A 16,041-nucleotide genomic window follows, 5' to 3' on the forward strand; every position below is an offset into this window, starting at 1 on the left:
GAAACACCTGGCGCTTTGCCTGATCGCAGCCCCAGCTGTTGGGGAGATGGGGGGACCTCTCTTGCTTTGTGCTTCCCCACAGGGGAGGTCTCGGGCCAAGGGGAGGTGACTGGGCATGATGGGATTAGAACCATTTTAAACCATTAAACCAGGACTCCAGGCATCAGGGCACTGACACCTGCCTAGTCAGTCTACCCCGGGGGACCCATGTGCCAAGGAGGCCTGGACCACCCCAGTGCACTGGCAGAAGCCAGCTGGAGTGAGCAATGCCCTCCTGGCACCGGCTGACAGCACAGGATACCACAGAGGGGTCGTGCCTTCCTGCAGAGTGTTATGCAGTAGGGGGTAGGATGCCAGGGAGCCGCTCAGCCTTCCTGCAGGGGGGAAAAGCAACACCCCCTACCCCCAAGCATTTATAGCACACCCGGCAGCAGACAAAAGCAAGGTCAGCAGGAGGACACAACCATGTAGCCACAACAGGGGAAGGCCCAGGGAAGCCTGCCGAGCAACTGGGTTTGGATTGTCCAGGGGATGACAAGGAGCAAACAGCATCCTCCCCTCTTGAAGGGAATCCAGGTGCCAGCACGTAACCTTCATACCCAATCTGGGTGCTCGCTTGTCTCTCACACACATGCTTCTCTAGCCTGCAGGGATTCATCTGCCTGGAAAAGCACTGGGAGCGGGGAAAGGAGCAATTACGAAGGTCCCACTGTGTGTCTATTTCACACACCTGAAGCGGGTGCCTGCACAGGAAGAGCGAGGAGTGCCCACGTCTGAGCGGAGAGCCGCTCTGCAGCAGAACCCTCCCGTTAACCCGAGGAACCAGTTCTACGCCTTTCCCAGGACAGCTTAGGAGAGCTCCGTTGAGGACCCGGAGGGGGTGGAGAATTGCCATCCAAATGAACTGTTGACCCAAAACCAAGGAACATTTCACAAAAGCTTTTTCTCTTTCTCTTCGCCCCCATTTTCTATCGGTGCTACTGGATGCCTTTGCTTCAATCTTCTCTTTACAGGATCTAGGGGGATGCTGCTGGAGCTGTTACGCCAATGCAACTGCGCTGACTTCAACCAGGGTGCAGGGGCAAGAGACCTGACACTTCCCACTTTGCATCCGGATTTCTCACTGACCCAACTTCCTCAGGGTATGGGCTTGTTATTCCAAAGCATCATGGGATCTGGTGTCTTCTCAGCCCAGATTCTACCATCCAGGGACTGAGAGGTCTTGAAGGAACCAGATTTCAGGTTAATTTGGCCTCAAGCAGTTTGGCATTAAGACTCCCCACATGTTTAATTGGGTTGATATTCTACCAATTGTTCCCCCTCCCTTGGGCTCCTTCCTTCCAACAGGCCTTGCTGGGCTTTGATTCCCTTCTTGGCAAACAGGATCATTGATGCTTTTGATGTGAAACAGATATCGGCCTCCTCCATGCCAGGGTAGGAGATAAGCCTCTGCTAGAGGATATTCAACAAATTCTACACTGCTCGATTGAGTGAGCGACAAGGCGACAGAATCAGTGGTGTCCTCGATCTTTCTTGAACCCAGAATTGGCTGGGAGGGTTATGGAGATTTTCCTCCAGCTAGGCCACGAGAGGATGCATGCGAGACTGACAGGGAATTGGACTACAAAGGCTTTAAAGCTTATAAATGACAGTAATGGCCAAGAAAAGTATTTGATTAATATCCTTTCCCTGGGTTCAGCAGTACGGTGTTGGGCCCAACTTAAGCTAAAATCACGAGGAGATTTGCACTGCCAAACAATGCCCTATTGTCACACATGCTCAGATACCGGAAAGGTCGTGTTGCAGGCTAGCCCGAGATCTGCTCCTGTATTGTCCATGGGGCGTGCGCTCACGCCTTTTGCCCTGGGTCTATAGACCTGCCTCCACATCATTCATGGACTCAACGTTCCTGCCGGTACCCCTGGACACACAGAGATGGACACGCAGCTACATAAGCTAGTGCGTGGTACGCATCAATGGTACCCTCGCGCCCCAGGCAAGTACTCGTACAAACAGGATGCACGCACATAGATCCCAAGGGAAGAGCACTGGCATCTGAGGTCTCCCTACCCCTGTAGGTATGTGCATGTTAACGTTAAATGTCGTAGGCATGACCTGGCACAGGTGGATGCAGGACTCCCTGCAGCGAGATCTGTCAGTTACAAGAGGAAGTAGGATTTTGCCACCAGCTGAGAAACGAGAGGCTTTCCCTCTCGGTTTTAGTGACGTTGGAGCACATCCAATCTCTATGGGAGAGACACACAAACCTGGCCAATTTTTAAAATGATTTTAGAGCAGCCAGGGGTCTGAGCCACAGAGTGAGACCCAGAGAGAGATCCCCCCCAGCCTAGAACTCAGGAACATTCACTTCATCCCCCTACCCCCAATGTTTACACTTTCAAGGATTAATCCAAAGGCCACGGAAGATAATGGAAAGATTCACTGGCCTTGGTGAAGTGTTTGGATTCAGGGCCCCAGGTCGGGGTCAGTGACCCAGCTTCTGGACTGGAACCGCCCCCAAGCCCAGTCGGGCGTTGGGATCCGGTGTCCTGTTTGGGGCTCATCTCTTGTCTCAGTATGATCCAAGCGGGACCAGGCCCTGACATCACAGGCAGTGGAAGGCCACCCAGCATATCCCTTGGGCTATCGCACAGAGATGTTTCATCATGATGCGGCTACAGGGTGTGGCAGGAGAGACACTCCAGTGTCATGATGGAGGTGAGGAGGAGACTTCTAAAGGGCCACCATCCTACACTGGGTCCCCAAAAGAAACGTTGCCCCAAGTCACAGATCTAACACCCTCCCGCCCATCCTTGTACACTCTCTCTGGTATCACACCCCTCCCTCTAGTTCCTGGTTCCTTAGCCGGAAGCACCCAAGCAGATCACTCTGTTCACACCGCCTCCTCCCCGGTCACCAAGATGGAGAGGCGGTCTGTGAAAGGTGGTGCAGAAGTTGAGAGCAGCAGTTCCTTACCAGGTTCTTGAAGAGTGCGGTCACTTCTCTGGTGAAGACGGCCAGGTTCAGGAAGCCGGTGGAAAGCTCATGATTGTTCTGGGACAGATGGTTGTTGCCGAAGTTCTCCAGAGATTCGCTGTACTGCTCCTCGTTCTCGACGTGTGCTGCGGGCGGAAGGAGAGGACACCAGTGAAACCCAGGACAAAAGGTCTAAAGAGACTCCTCCTGCCGGCAAGGAGCAACTGTGACGTTTCCCCCCTAGCCAGCTGGATCTAACAAGGACAGCACCAGGGGAAAGGAGTGAGCCCAGACTAGGAAGGAGTCTAGTCTGTGAAAGAAGCTTATTGGCACATCTCTGAAGGTGAGATGTTACTTGTAATCAGTTTCTTAATGTATTATGCTTAGACTTGCAGGTTTTGTTTTGTTTTGCTTTGCAACTTACTTTGTTCTGGCTGTTATTACTTAGAACCATTTAAATCCTACTTTTTATACTTAATACAATCACTTTTTTTATTGCTAAACCCAGAGTAAGTGATTAAAACCTGGGGGAGCAAACAGCTGTGCATCTCTCTCTATCAGTGATATAGAGGGCGAACAATTTACAAACATACCCTGTATAAGCTTTATACAGAGTAAAAATGGATTTATTTGGGGTTTGGATCCCATTGGGAGCTGGGTGTCTGGGTGCTAGAGACAGGTAACTTTCTGAGCTGTTTTTAGTTAAAGTCTGCAGCTTTGGGGGCGTGGACCAGACCCTGGGTCTGTGTTGCAGCAGGCTAGCGTGTCTGGTTCAACAAGGCAGGGTTCTGGAGTCCCAGGCTGGCAGGGAAAACGGGCTCAGAGGTAATTTCAGCACATCAGGTGACAGTCCCAAGCAGATCTCTGTGACCAAACCTGTCACACTGGGGTTCCCTCAATCTCTCCTGTAGAAGCTGCCCTATGACCCACCCACGCCACTCTCCCTTTAATCCCTGACCTAGAGGTTCCCCCTACTGCCGCCCTATCAGTGAGCAGAGAGCTCTGTGCAACAGGCTAACTCTGGGGAAGGGGGAGGATTTGGCTCAGCAAGAGTCTCCAAAGTTCACTGCTCACTGCCAGAAAACCAGGAGACTTATTTGAAAGCAAAAGCTGTTTAATTCAAACCTGATTTCCCAGCCTCCCACTGTTTGCGGCTGTGCTGCTCGGGGCGAGCCCGACGGATGCTGCCAGCCCAGGAACCCAGCACCAGACATTACAAAGCACTTTCCAGCCGACTTAGCATTCAAAAGCCGGACTCGCACCTTTAATATTTAAAGATGCTTTAGAGTCAGCGGAACATTTCCTCCCCTGCCCGTTAAGAGAGTATCAAAGCCAAATGGGAACAGCTGGTGTACAGCATGGGGACTAAGTTAATGCAGAGCCAAGACAGCAATTTGCGAGAGCAGAACTGGATGGAGGACTTTGCCCCAGCTCTGTAGCTGGGGTGAATCCGTTCCTGCCAGCTGGGCATAGGGCCCTCTCTCATTTCAAGGCACCATGACAAGAGATGGCAAATACTGGCACACTCTAGTCTTGAAAGGAGGAGACGGGATTGAGACGTGAAGGGACACAGGAGCCACCGATCAGTGCCTCCATTCTACCCCCTTCCTGTCACATGGGAACAAGCACAAGTTCCGTTAAAGTAATGGCCCATCAACTCAGTTCTACCAATTTGCCTTTCGTTCACCGGCCCGGTGCCTGGCCAAGAATTACACCTCCCAGTGCCACTGGATGGTAACTGTTATGGGTGATTATCTATGGGAAATCATTCCTCCTTCAGGAAGGATGGAGCGCTGAAGCCCAGGACACCTGGGTTCTCCAACCTTGGTTTGTACCATTCCTAGTACAATGGGGCCCTAATCTCGGATACTCCCTAGGCACTACCAGAACAGACAATAAACCCATGTCTTCTACTCATTTCCTCTCTGCCTTATTCAACCATTTAATGCCCCTGGGCAAGGTGTAGATTTTCCCCAATTTGACACATGGAGAAACTGAGGCACAGGGGTAGAAGCGTGTTGCCTGGGGTGAGGTCAGACACATCAGAGCTTGGAAGCAGAACACAGAATATCCAGATTACAATTCTACTGCTTTAACCACTAGACAGGGCTCCCTCTGTTTAGAGCAAATTAAATGGAAACTATTCCGCTCAGCTGGTAGTCACGGAGTACAGCATTGCAGCTGAATTCTAATAATCCTCTGCTCTGCAATTACTGTTGAGATCAGATCTCGCAGCAGGTGATCATCTGCAGGAGCCCTGCACTCTCATCAGGCACAGTTAGGGACTCAGACACTCGTAATGAGAACCACAGAAGCACCTGTCTAGTTAGAAGATGCATGCAGCAGTGGGTTCAGGCCCTTGCCAGAGGCTGGAGATCCGCCTCAAAGAACGGATGGCCTGATTGCATTTGTGATTGTACAGAGCCTAGCACAGTGGGCCACGACTGGGACCCCTAGGAGCGGCCGTAATACAGCTGCACATCCTAACCTGCAGCCTGTATGCCGGGGAAGCGTTTGGCATCAGTTGAGCTATCAAAAATGCCCTGATGAGCAAACCGGGGGCAGGCCCATGTTAACACCAAGCAAGCTGCCGGGGAGGAGAGGAGGTTCTCCTAGCCCATCACAGAGGATGATTGCAGCACTGCCTGCAATCTGATGCCATGCAAGCACCTGCTGGTCAGAAACCTCCCCCTTTGGGGCAGTCACACCCCCACCGCCGCCCCTCGCCGGCCAGCGCATGCCACCGCCGCTGGAGCAGAACTTACTGAGCCCGGAGACATGAATGGCTTTCACATATTTCCTTATCCTCTGGAGAATTGCTTGGTCACCATCCAGGCTCTGCAAAGCAAACACGAAATATTGTCAGACTCGCCAGGTAATGCTGAGATTTCCCCCCGCCCCCTCTTCCCCTCTCCACCAACCGCTGCACAAAGTCCATTTGAAGGGCCCGACGCTTCGTCATGCAGATGTGCCAGGGCAGCTGCCAACACACCCCGGGCTTGGAGAGGAGCTGGAGGACTCCCAAGCCACGGGCTCTGGCTAGACCAACTGGCATCAGAGTTCAGCAGAGCCTCCGCCAGATCCTCGCTCATTTTATACACAGGAGCTGTGACCCTCCCGTGGCCAGACAGGTACACTGGAACTGGCCAGCTCTAGCGCATGTTACAGCCAGAGGGCCTGTCTCAGGCTGGTCCTTTGCAGGCTTTGTGGGATAAAGGGAGATGAAGCACAGTCAGATACTCAGTCTCTAATTACAAGGACTCTTGTCAGCAGAGTATGAGAGCAACTTCCAACCCCCTTTGGGAGGGGGGGTCTCATTATCCCCATGGTACAGATGAGGAGCAGAGGCAGGGAGTGAGCAAGTGATGTGACCAAGGTCATCCAGCATCTGCAGCAGAGAGAGAAATTGCACCGCGATATCAAGAGTCCCTTAGCCACAGGTTCAGCCTTCTGCAGACACAGAGACACAGCCCCTCAGCAGCTACTCACATACTCACAGCATCTACGTACCTAGGCTGGCGTGTGTGTCACCCAGAGGTGAAAGTAAGCTGGTACGGTCTGGTAAGGTGTACCGATAAAAGCCAGTACACAGCTGACCGTACCAGCAAGGGGCAGTTTCCACAGGTGGGCAATTTAAAAGGGCCCTGGGCTCCCGGCAGTGGCCAGAGCCCCGGGCCTTTTAAATCAGTGCCAGAGCCCTGCTGCCAGAGCCCTGGGGTAGTGGTGGTGGCCAGGAGCCCCAGGACTCCGGCAACAATTTAAAGGGTCTGGGGCTCCTGGCACCAGCTGGAGCCCCGGGCCCTTTAAATCACCACCAGAGCCCCAGGGCTCCCAGCCTCCACGGCAGCTACTGCTATCATGGGGCTCCAGTGGTGATTTAAAGGGCTCAGGACTCCCAGCCACCGCTACTAAAGCCAGAGCCCTGGGCCTTTTAAATAAACCGAAGCTGCCAGAGCCCCAGGGTAGCAGCAACGATTTAAAGGGCCCAGGGATTTAAAGGCCCCGCCCCTTCTGCCTGAGGATCCTCCCCTTCCCCCAAGGGACCCTCCTCCCTGTCTGCTCTGGACCCCGGCCCTGCATCCCTTAAGTTATTTTCACCCCTAGTGTCACCTCAATATTCCCCAAGACACAACACTTGCATGAGTCCCCTATCCCCAGATAAATCAGTCACACAAGTTATTTGTCTGACAAGTATTGCCTCCAACCCTCACCCCTGTTTAGTGGCTGGGATGTCACCAGACTCATTCATGGCTCAAAAAAAGGGTACGGGGCTGGGGGATGAGGAAATCAATGAACAATTCTCGTCTCCAGCCTGGCCCTTGTCAGTTCCCCAAGTCACGTGGTATCACTCCTGGCCCCTGGCTGGATGAATACGCAACTACCGAACGCAGCCCAGAGCTCTGACTTTGACAAACATTCAGCTTGAAATCCCACTCCAGCAGGTTCTCGTGCATCGGTGCTAGGAGTCCGCTCCCCTCGGAGGCCTGCGCTTCCAAAGGGCGAACGTCCGTGGAAAGCCGACACTCAAACCTCCTGGACCCAGCCAGAGGGAAGTCAAACCAATGCTCGAGACCGTCCCCCCACCCTCGGCGCTGCCCGGAACCTACTCCTACCCACAGCCCTGTGCCATCCAGCACATGGGCACTAGAGAGCTGTAACAGTCAGGAAGGGGCAGTGGCGTTCACACCCCCACCCACCCCCCAAAAAAACCACACACTTCCACCCCACTTCTGCTACCTAAACACCAAAGAGGAAATTAAACAGTGGAGACACAGGACTCTCCTGTCTTCCTATCCTGCTCCATGGGGCCCCTCTGGACTCTGCAGTAATGAGTGAGGACTCAACCCCCTTGAACTAAAGGAGAATCTTCCAGTTAGAGAAGCACTGGGACCTCTAGGTATTAGTTCAGCGAGTGATCAGCTCATTCCTCTCCTCATGAAATTATACCCAGAGCCTGGGTTTTTCCCTCTCCCAGGCCAGGGAGAGGGCACTGCATTCTACCAGGAACAATTCATGATGGCAGAAACCTTCAGGAACAGATCACAGCCAACACCTGCCAGTCGGAGCCATCACAGACAGAGGCAGATGAAGGTTTCCTGGGGGCCTGGACCAGAGCAAGTGGGGGCCTCTCCCCACCCCATCCCTTCCACCAGCAGTTCTGCCCCCACTGCCTGCAGCTCCGCCCATGGACCCACCCCTTTCTGCTCCTTCCCCTGGACCTCGCCCCTGTTCCACCCAGGGTCCCCCCCATTCTGCTCCCCCCTGCGGCCCCGCATCCTATTTGCTACTTTCTGCCCCACCCCCACTGCTGCCTCAAGACCAGAGAAGCTCTGTCCCTGTGCCACGGCCCCGGCCACAGCGGGGAATGACAGCTCGTTCAGCCCTGAGGCCATGGCATGCAGTGAGAGCTCCTCCGGTCCCAGGACCACAGAAGGAGTCCGGGTGCTGGGGCTTCCCCGATGCTTCTGCCAGAGAGAGGGTCGGGGGGCACTGGGGGAGTGAGATCAGGGCATGGGGGCTTTCCCTGTCCCGCCTGCCAGGGCCCCTGGTCACAGGCCCCATAGCTAATCTGCCACTATCGCAGGGGAGAGACATGACAGTCCCTCCCTGTACGACACAGGTGCAACCGCTCCCTGGCCTCCTGCATTTGGCTGTGGGCCCCTTGTTGATATCTGGTTGGTAGCAAACCGGAGAGGTGCCCAAAGCAGCGCAACAGAACTGATCAGAGAGATTGACCCCTGGGAGGGAAAGAGTTAACCGTAGCGTGGCTGAGTGTCAGCCAAGGGCAGGCATGATAACAGTCTACAAATATTTGAAGGGCGTGAACATCAAGGAGAGAGAGGGATCATTTGGGGCGTAACCAGCAGCAGAACTGGTGGTAATGGAATGAAGGCAGAGAAGATTATCAGACCGACTTCTTGACGGGGAATCCTTCTCTTCCCCCCAAAAAAACAGTGGAAGCCCCAATTGCTGGGCTGGACAACAAGCACTGTGCGAAATGGTCATGCACTGGCTACAGACGGACAGGCGAATAGGTCCTGTCCGTCTCCGACTTCTGTGACGGAGACTAAGGCAGACTGGCTGGCTGGCTGGCGCCCAGCTTCCTTCCCTCCCTATCTGTGGTCCCCCTCTGTCAAACTTTACCCTCCCGGATAAAGGCACCACTCTCTCATGAGGGCCATGTTGCATCACTGCGCAGTGGCAGCGGCTGCGACCGTGAGGCCTTCGCTTTGTCTCTCCTGTCCCTTTAAAGCGTCCCAGAATTCTGCCAACTTCAGCTGCACAGACAAAGTGCTTTGAAGCTGCACTTCGGGCAGGATTTGGGCTCGGACACCAGCCCCCTTTGGAGCCCGAGTCGCAACTTCAAAGCACCACCAACACGGCTATTTCCAGTGTTCGCGTGAGTCGAGGCTGGGAGGGTCGCTGCCGCTGGCTGGGCACACGTACCCACCGTTCAGGGGCCTGCTCCACAGAGGACTCTCACACTCATGGAGGTTTTGCTTTCCCACTCTCGTGGTTTTCCCTTCCCACCCGGCCTTAGACGCCGCTGAGAGCATACGGTCACTCTCTGCACACATTGAAAATGCAGCTGAATCCGAGCTCAGACAAACCAACCCCACTCCCGCCATGCCCAGAGGACCCCGGGTCACTCCTGAAAGCTCTGGGGATACCGGCACATCCAGCAAAGATGAGGAGTGGCTACTATGGCCCTGGGCTTTCCCCCAACCAAGGCTTCTGCTCAGTTCACGTGCAAGCCAAGGACCAGTGAGTTGTCTGGATGCAGCTAACTCTAGGTCTCCAGCACGTACCACTGGCCGCTCGGCACACTTAGGAAAGATCTTTTCTACACTGCTGCCTGCTGCCTCACTTATGAATGATGAAACAGGGGTTCCTGCTGGCTCGCCTGGCAGAGTAAACACCGGCTGGGCCAGATCACCCACCCCACGCCTATGGATGGAGAAGATCCTCAGTGGGTCAATCCCTCACACACACATACACACACAGTGGGGGTGTCAGGCCCAAACTCATTTACACCAGCATCAATCCAGAGTGACTCTACTGGGATGCATAAACAGGGGCCACCTTGAGTAGGAGCAGAGAGGTTATTTTACTTCTATATTTGGCACTGGTGTGACCGCTGCTGGAATCCTGTGTCCGGTTCTGGTGCCCACAGTTCAGGAAGGATGCTGATCCAGTGGAGAGGGTTCACAGAAGAGCCACGTGAATGACTAAAGGTTTAAAAAACCTGCCTTATAGTGAGTCTCAATCGAGTGAGCTCAAAGAGAAGGTTAAGCGGTGACTTCACTACAGTCTGTAAGTACCTACACGGGGAATAAATATTTATGATGGGTTCTTCTAGCTACCAGAGGAAGGTCGAACACGATCCAATGGCTGGAAATTGAAGCTAGACAAATCCAGACGCAAATAAGATGTAAATTTTTAACAGTGAAAGTGTAACCCATTGGCCAGTTTACCAAGGGTCATGGGGGACTCTCCATCACGGACAATTTCTAAATCGAGACAGGAGGTTTTCCTTGATGTTCTACTAAAAGGAATTATTGTGGGGAAGTTCTCTGGCCTGTGCTATCCAGGGGGTCAGATACATGATCACAATGGTCCCTGCTGGCCGTGGACTTGGAGACCTCAGCGTTTTCACAGCACAAAGTTGCACAAGCACATCACAGGGAGATCGGTCAACAGAGAAGTAATCATTAGAGGCGGCAAAGGCAGCAGCTGGCTCTGCCTGAGTGACAAGGCAAAGGAGCCAATGAGACAGACTCTAACAAAGGAGCATGGATGCTCAGTATTCCTGTATCAATGGCAAAAGCTACAAGATACCTTCCATAGTGCTTCTGTGCAGACTGCGCTTGCCCTGCACGCACAGGCCTCACCTGGCTGGAGAGGCAGGGGAAGGTACATCAGGCAACGTGTCAGGTCGGAACTTGCTGGTCCAGACTCAGGGAAGGAAGGAGGGACACCCCAAGCTCCAGGAAGAGAAGCCACAGGCAGGAGAGATGCAGCCAGTTGTGCTCCTGCTCAGCCTCTCCCCAGGGGAGCAGGGAAGCGAGCCCTCTTTCTCCACCTGGCACGATTAGCTGTTTCAACTTCTCACCCAGATGAGATTGGCTTTCCCCTCCCCGGTGCCTGCACGAAGATCAGCTCAGCGGCAGAGGTTCCCATAAAGGAGCCTTTCCCTGGAAAGAGGAAAGCGTGTGCAGGGGGAGTGAGGGGGCCGAGGAGGAGACAGATCTGCACCTGCAGAGAGAACGACCTCCCAGAGACACATTTGATCCAGTACTGCTTCATTGCTACCAGCCAACCTTCCAAGGAGCTCCCACACCCCCTGGGCATTTCAGATCTAAGCCGGAGGACCCCGAATCACTTCCCACCTTACCCTGGCTGATCAGGAGGGAGGAGAGGGCAGCACAGCATCTCCACCAACTGTCTCCAATGCTTCTCCTCTGAACTTCCCTCTTTATTGTGAGCAATCAATGGGAGCCATTCTTCACCCCCCATCGTTCAATGAAGGAGGAGAGGGTTGGCACCGCAGACACGGCCAACTGGCAGGAGTGCCAAAGCGGAGAGCGACAGCGGTGAAATTTCAATTAGCAGCAGCAAAGCAAACACCGCATGAGAAGGGCACAAGCATCTCCAGGGCTGGGGCGCTGCACGGGAGACAGGGGAAAGTCTGAGACTGCCGGATGCAGGGCCAGACTCCGATCTCAGGGACTCGGCTGCTGCCAAGCTGGAGTAACTCCACCAAGGTCAGAGTCCAGCCCAGAGAATAAGGGACGTGGCAGATAAGGAGAAGACTGAACGAAGCAATTATTTAGCCTGGAAAGGAAAAGACAACACGGAAAGGTGGGCTTGTCACTTGACCCACCTTGGGTCTCTGTTCTTAAGTTAAAGATGGGCAGAATAGTCTTGTCTACTTAGACTTTGGGACAAGGGCTTTCTCATTATGTACAGCTCCTAGCACAATGTGGTCTCTAGATACAACCCCAATACTATTATGAAGTGTAAAGTGAACACTGACCAGTGCTTGACCCCGTCCCATAATTAGGAGACGGGAGATGTCGTCCAGCAGGATTCCTCCATTCCACCATCCCCCCACTCGCCTGCCTCTTTCCCGCTCACTCTGAGTCCTTGTCTCTGAGGCTGTTGCATTCTCCTGACCATCAGAAAGGTGCCACCGACCACGGCATGGCCATGGTATATGAAGCAAAGGTATATTAGTTACGGCCTCTAGGCGCGACCGTGAGATTGGGGGCCCCGGGGCATTGGGTGCTGTGCGGAAACATAGTGAGTCCCTGCCCCACAGAGCTTGTGGCCTGACAAACAGAAGGAAAGCCGCCTAAAAGCCAGGTAGAGCCACCACCATTAGCAGCTTCGTTGACAGGGATACCTTCTCCTGCAGAGTAGGACTCTGAATCCCCCACACAGACGTTGGGTTGGAAGGACCAGGTTACTGCTTACCCGGGGCTGGACTCGACTTGCTGCCCTGAGTCCCATTCCCTGAAACCGCTCACCCCCAAATTGTCCACTGAGCCAGCCAATCCCCCAACCTAGGGCTGGATCTGAACCTGTGCCCTCGCTGAGCAAGACCTTGTAGTTGCTGAGCTCCCCTGAGCCAGCCAGCAAGTCCCCCTGTCCTGGGGCCAGATTCAGATCAGCAGAGTGTCTCATTCCCCTCCCCAACCCACTGCGGGAATCAGCCAGGCGCCTGGATCCAGGGCTGGAAGACAACGTCTCTGAGCACTGGCGGCAGGAACGTGCCACATCAGCTCCAAGGTTGAGTTTATTTGGGGTTTTCTTTCCAGTTCAATTCTCTGCTCAGAACATAACACAAATGAAATTGAATGATTAGGAGACGAGGGACGAGAGCAAGGGTGGAGGATGATGGGACCCAGCCAAATGCAGGGAAGTTTTAGGATGGACGTGGAAGAAAACTAGTGAGAATTTACAACCACAGGAGGTCACTGAGTCAGCTAGTTGCAAGGAGGAGCTGCAGAGTGTTATGAAGTTAACTTCCCTGGAAATTCAGCTAATGACATCCGGGGAAAAGTCCCCTCTGCGTCCAGCACCGAGGGTAACTGATTTCCAGGATAGAAGTTTATTAGAGAAGAAGGATGGTCTTATAGAGACGTCACTGGACTGGAACTCAGGAGATCTCAAATCCCAGCTCTGCCCCAGGTCCGTCACCCCACAACGCGTCTTTGAGTAAGTGACCGCCTTTGTGCCTCAGTTTCCCCATCAGTAAAATGGGGATAACGGTACTTTTCTCCCACCCTGTGTCGTGTCTATTTAGATTGTTAATTCGTTGGCATGGACTGCCTCTCAATGTGTCTATACAGCATCAAGCGCAACAGGGCCCTGATCTCAGGTGGAGCCTCTAGATGCTACTGTGACACAAATAAAAATAAATCCATGAACTCTTCCAGACAGGGACTATCTTTACTGTACCTCTCACAAGGAGCCAAACACATCATTGGTGTTAACAATAAATATTTCTGCTATTCCTAGAGAGGACAAAGCAGGATCCAGTGCCTAGGACAAAGCTAGCAGGCAGCAGGCTAGATACAGATCACACTGAAAGGGTGGGGTGCTTAGGGGGATTGTAGCCTGCTCCTCTCCTACCAATATCACGCACTCCCACAGCATTCAAGGCCCTAAATTTGACTCACTTCAACCATTTCACCTAACATCTCTAACCCCAGTGGCTAAAACCCTGGACCTTCCCCAATTAAGCCACACAAGACCCCCGCCCCCGTGGCAGATATTAGCATCCATTTTTTCCAGGTGGGGAAACCAAGGCACAAAGTCATTTAAGTGACTTGCCCAAAGTCACATAGTGAATTAATGGGAGAGCAGGGAACAGAACCACACACACGCCATCTCCCTCCCCCGTGCACAAGAGCTCCTCTCAAATCTTTTCTGCGTATCAGTATATCGTCCTTAGAGCTGGCCGACAATTAAAATACTGACTCCACTAAATCGAAACGTTTCAGGGATCGTAACAATGTAATCAAAGCTTTAGGCAGGGAATTGTCTGCACACGTCGCTGTGACTTTTAGATTGAATTCTAGTATAAAGACAACACTCAAAATATTTTGATTGAATAGAAAGTTGAAATATTTTGACCTTTGCCAAACAAAACAATTACAATATTCCAAACTGTCGGGTTTGGGCCATTTCACATCATGGACGATACCATGATATCTGCTTTTCGGGCTCATTGGGGATACAAATCCGAAGTCTTGGATTTTCCATGGCAGGGGAATTCCATTTTTCAACCAGCTTTAATTATACGTTCAAGTCCGTTTCAAGGAGAGGTCGAGAGGTACTCTGGGTTCCCAGCCAGCAACACCTCTAGTCCATTGATACAAAAATTTCCTAGAACTTTTCTAGTCTCTCCTGGGTTTTGAGTCCTCTCTGTAATGCTCAGACAGGGTTACGGGAAGATCCCCTTTCCACGACAAGCCCCAGAAGTCTTGTGCTTGGATTTCTGGGCAAAGACTCTACTGGGATTTTCTGTTCATTTTCCTTGGTCTCCTCAGACCCCAGTGTGATAAATAGGGCCCTAGCAAATTCATGGCTGTGAAAAACGCATCACGGACCGTGAAATCTGGTATCCCCCGTGAAATCTGGTCTTTTGTGTACTTTTATCCTATAATATAGGACAGAACAATGGAGTAATGGTGACAGAACAAGGAGCAATGGTCTCAAGTTGCAGTGGGGGAGGTTTAGGTTGGATATTAGGAAAAACTTTTTCACTCAGAGAGTGGTGAAGCACTGGAATGGGTTACCTAGGGAGGATGGTTGGATTCTCCTTCCTGTAGAGTTTTAGCTGGCTTGACAAAGCTCTGGCTGGGATGATTTAGTTGGGGATTGGTCCTGCTTTGAGCAGGGGGTGGGACTAGATGACCTCCTGAGGTCCCTTCCAACCCTGATATTCTATGATTCTATGATTCAGTCCTGGCTACCTGGAACCAGCCAAGCCGTCCACAGGATTATGGAGCAGGGAGCCAGGAGAGGACCCTGCCTCATTCAGGGGTGAAGACAATGTAAGGGAGCCCCCTTTTTTTCTGTGTAAGCCAGCCAGCATTCACAGTGCTGCCGCACTCATCGCAGGACTTATCCTCAGCATCTCATCCGCTGGAACGATGCTAGGGAGTGACCGGGGGTGTGTGCGTAGCGGTGAACACAGGAAGGTGGGGGGGATTTGCTACAGCATTGTGTTTTAGTGTTTCCATTGATCTCAACCCTTTCTTTCCTATCGAGCCTTTGTTCCCTGTCCCCAGTAACATTCCCAGTGTTATACTTCTCTGTTTGAGGATGGCATTTCATTGGCTGGGGTCTGTATTAATGTATTGTGGTGTTGGGATAGTGGGTGATATTCCCGGTGACCAGAGTAGCTGCATTAGTCATTTTCCCAAGGCACAGCACCTCTTGTGCTGTGAGCACAGAGAGGGGTCAGCTTGCGTGGAGGCACCAGGCACCGAAAGAAAGACCCCCCCTCCCCCCCCCAGGACCCAGCCCATGTAAGGAGTAGGGAGAAGCCACTCTGATTATCAGCCATTGGGGAGGAGGTTTGAGCCATGCATCGGAGGAGGGGCTACACCATTATTCCAGGTCCCAAAGAGTCCTTTGCAAGAGAAGGGATGTTAGCCCTGGTCAGGTTGCATCTTGTTTGACCTTCTGCCTATGTAGATCCTGCCTTGCATCACTGCTAATGCTAAGCTTCAGCCAGTCACCTGTAAAAGTCAGGAAGGGAATTTCTTTCCTCTGTGTATTGTTCTTCCATCCCCACTTCCTCTGAAGCGTGGGGTGGGGTAGCTCAGTGGTTTGAGCATTGGCCTGCTAAACCCAGAGTTGTGAGTTTAATCATTTAGGGATCTGGGGCAAAAATCTGTCTGGAGACTGGTCCTGCTTTGAGCAGGGGGTTGGACTAGATCCCTCCTGAGGTCCCTTCCAACCCTGAGATTCTATGATCAGAGATGGTCGTGGCTGGATATGGGCTACTGGTTGGGGTGGGATGGTGCTGATAATTCTCTCTCTCAGGTG

The 16,041-nt window shown here is 52.7% G+C and overlaps 1 protein-coding gene across 3 annotated transcripts in view; it reads right to left on the reverse strand.

Annotated features, from left to right (window-relative positions):
- The window catches only part of ASAP3 (ArfGAP with SH3 domain, ankyrin repeat and PH domain 3), a 79,924-nt gene that overhangs the window by 46,141 nt on the left and 17,742 nt on the right, over positions 1-16,041 (reverse strand). For all 3 annotated transcript variants that reach the window (XM_075060904.1, XM_032802863.2, XM_075060903.1), the window contains exons 2-3: positions 5,742-5,814; positions 2,977-3,122 (exon numbers count right to left, since the gene is read on the reverse strand). Coding sequence is in view for 2 of the 3 variants with exons in the window: in XM_032802863.2 (XP_032658754.1) it covers positions 2,977-3,122; positions 5,742-5,814 (219 nt within the window). In the remaining variant the exon portion in view is untranslated. The remainder of the gene's footprint in view (positions 1-2,976; positions 3,123-5,741; positions 5,815-16,041) is intronic.

The sequence above is a fragment of the Chelonoidis abingdonii genome, chromosome 25 (assembly GCF_003597395.2).
Source record: "Chelonoidis abingdonii isolate Lonesome George chromosome 25, CheloAbing_2.0, whole genome shotgun sequence".
NCBI classification, from domain to species: domain Eukaryota; kingdom Metazoa; phylum Chordata; order Testudines; family Testudinidae; genus Chelonoidis; species Chelonoidis abingdonii.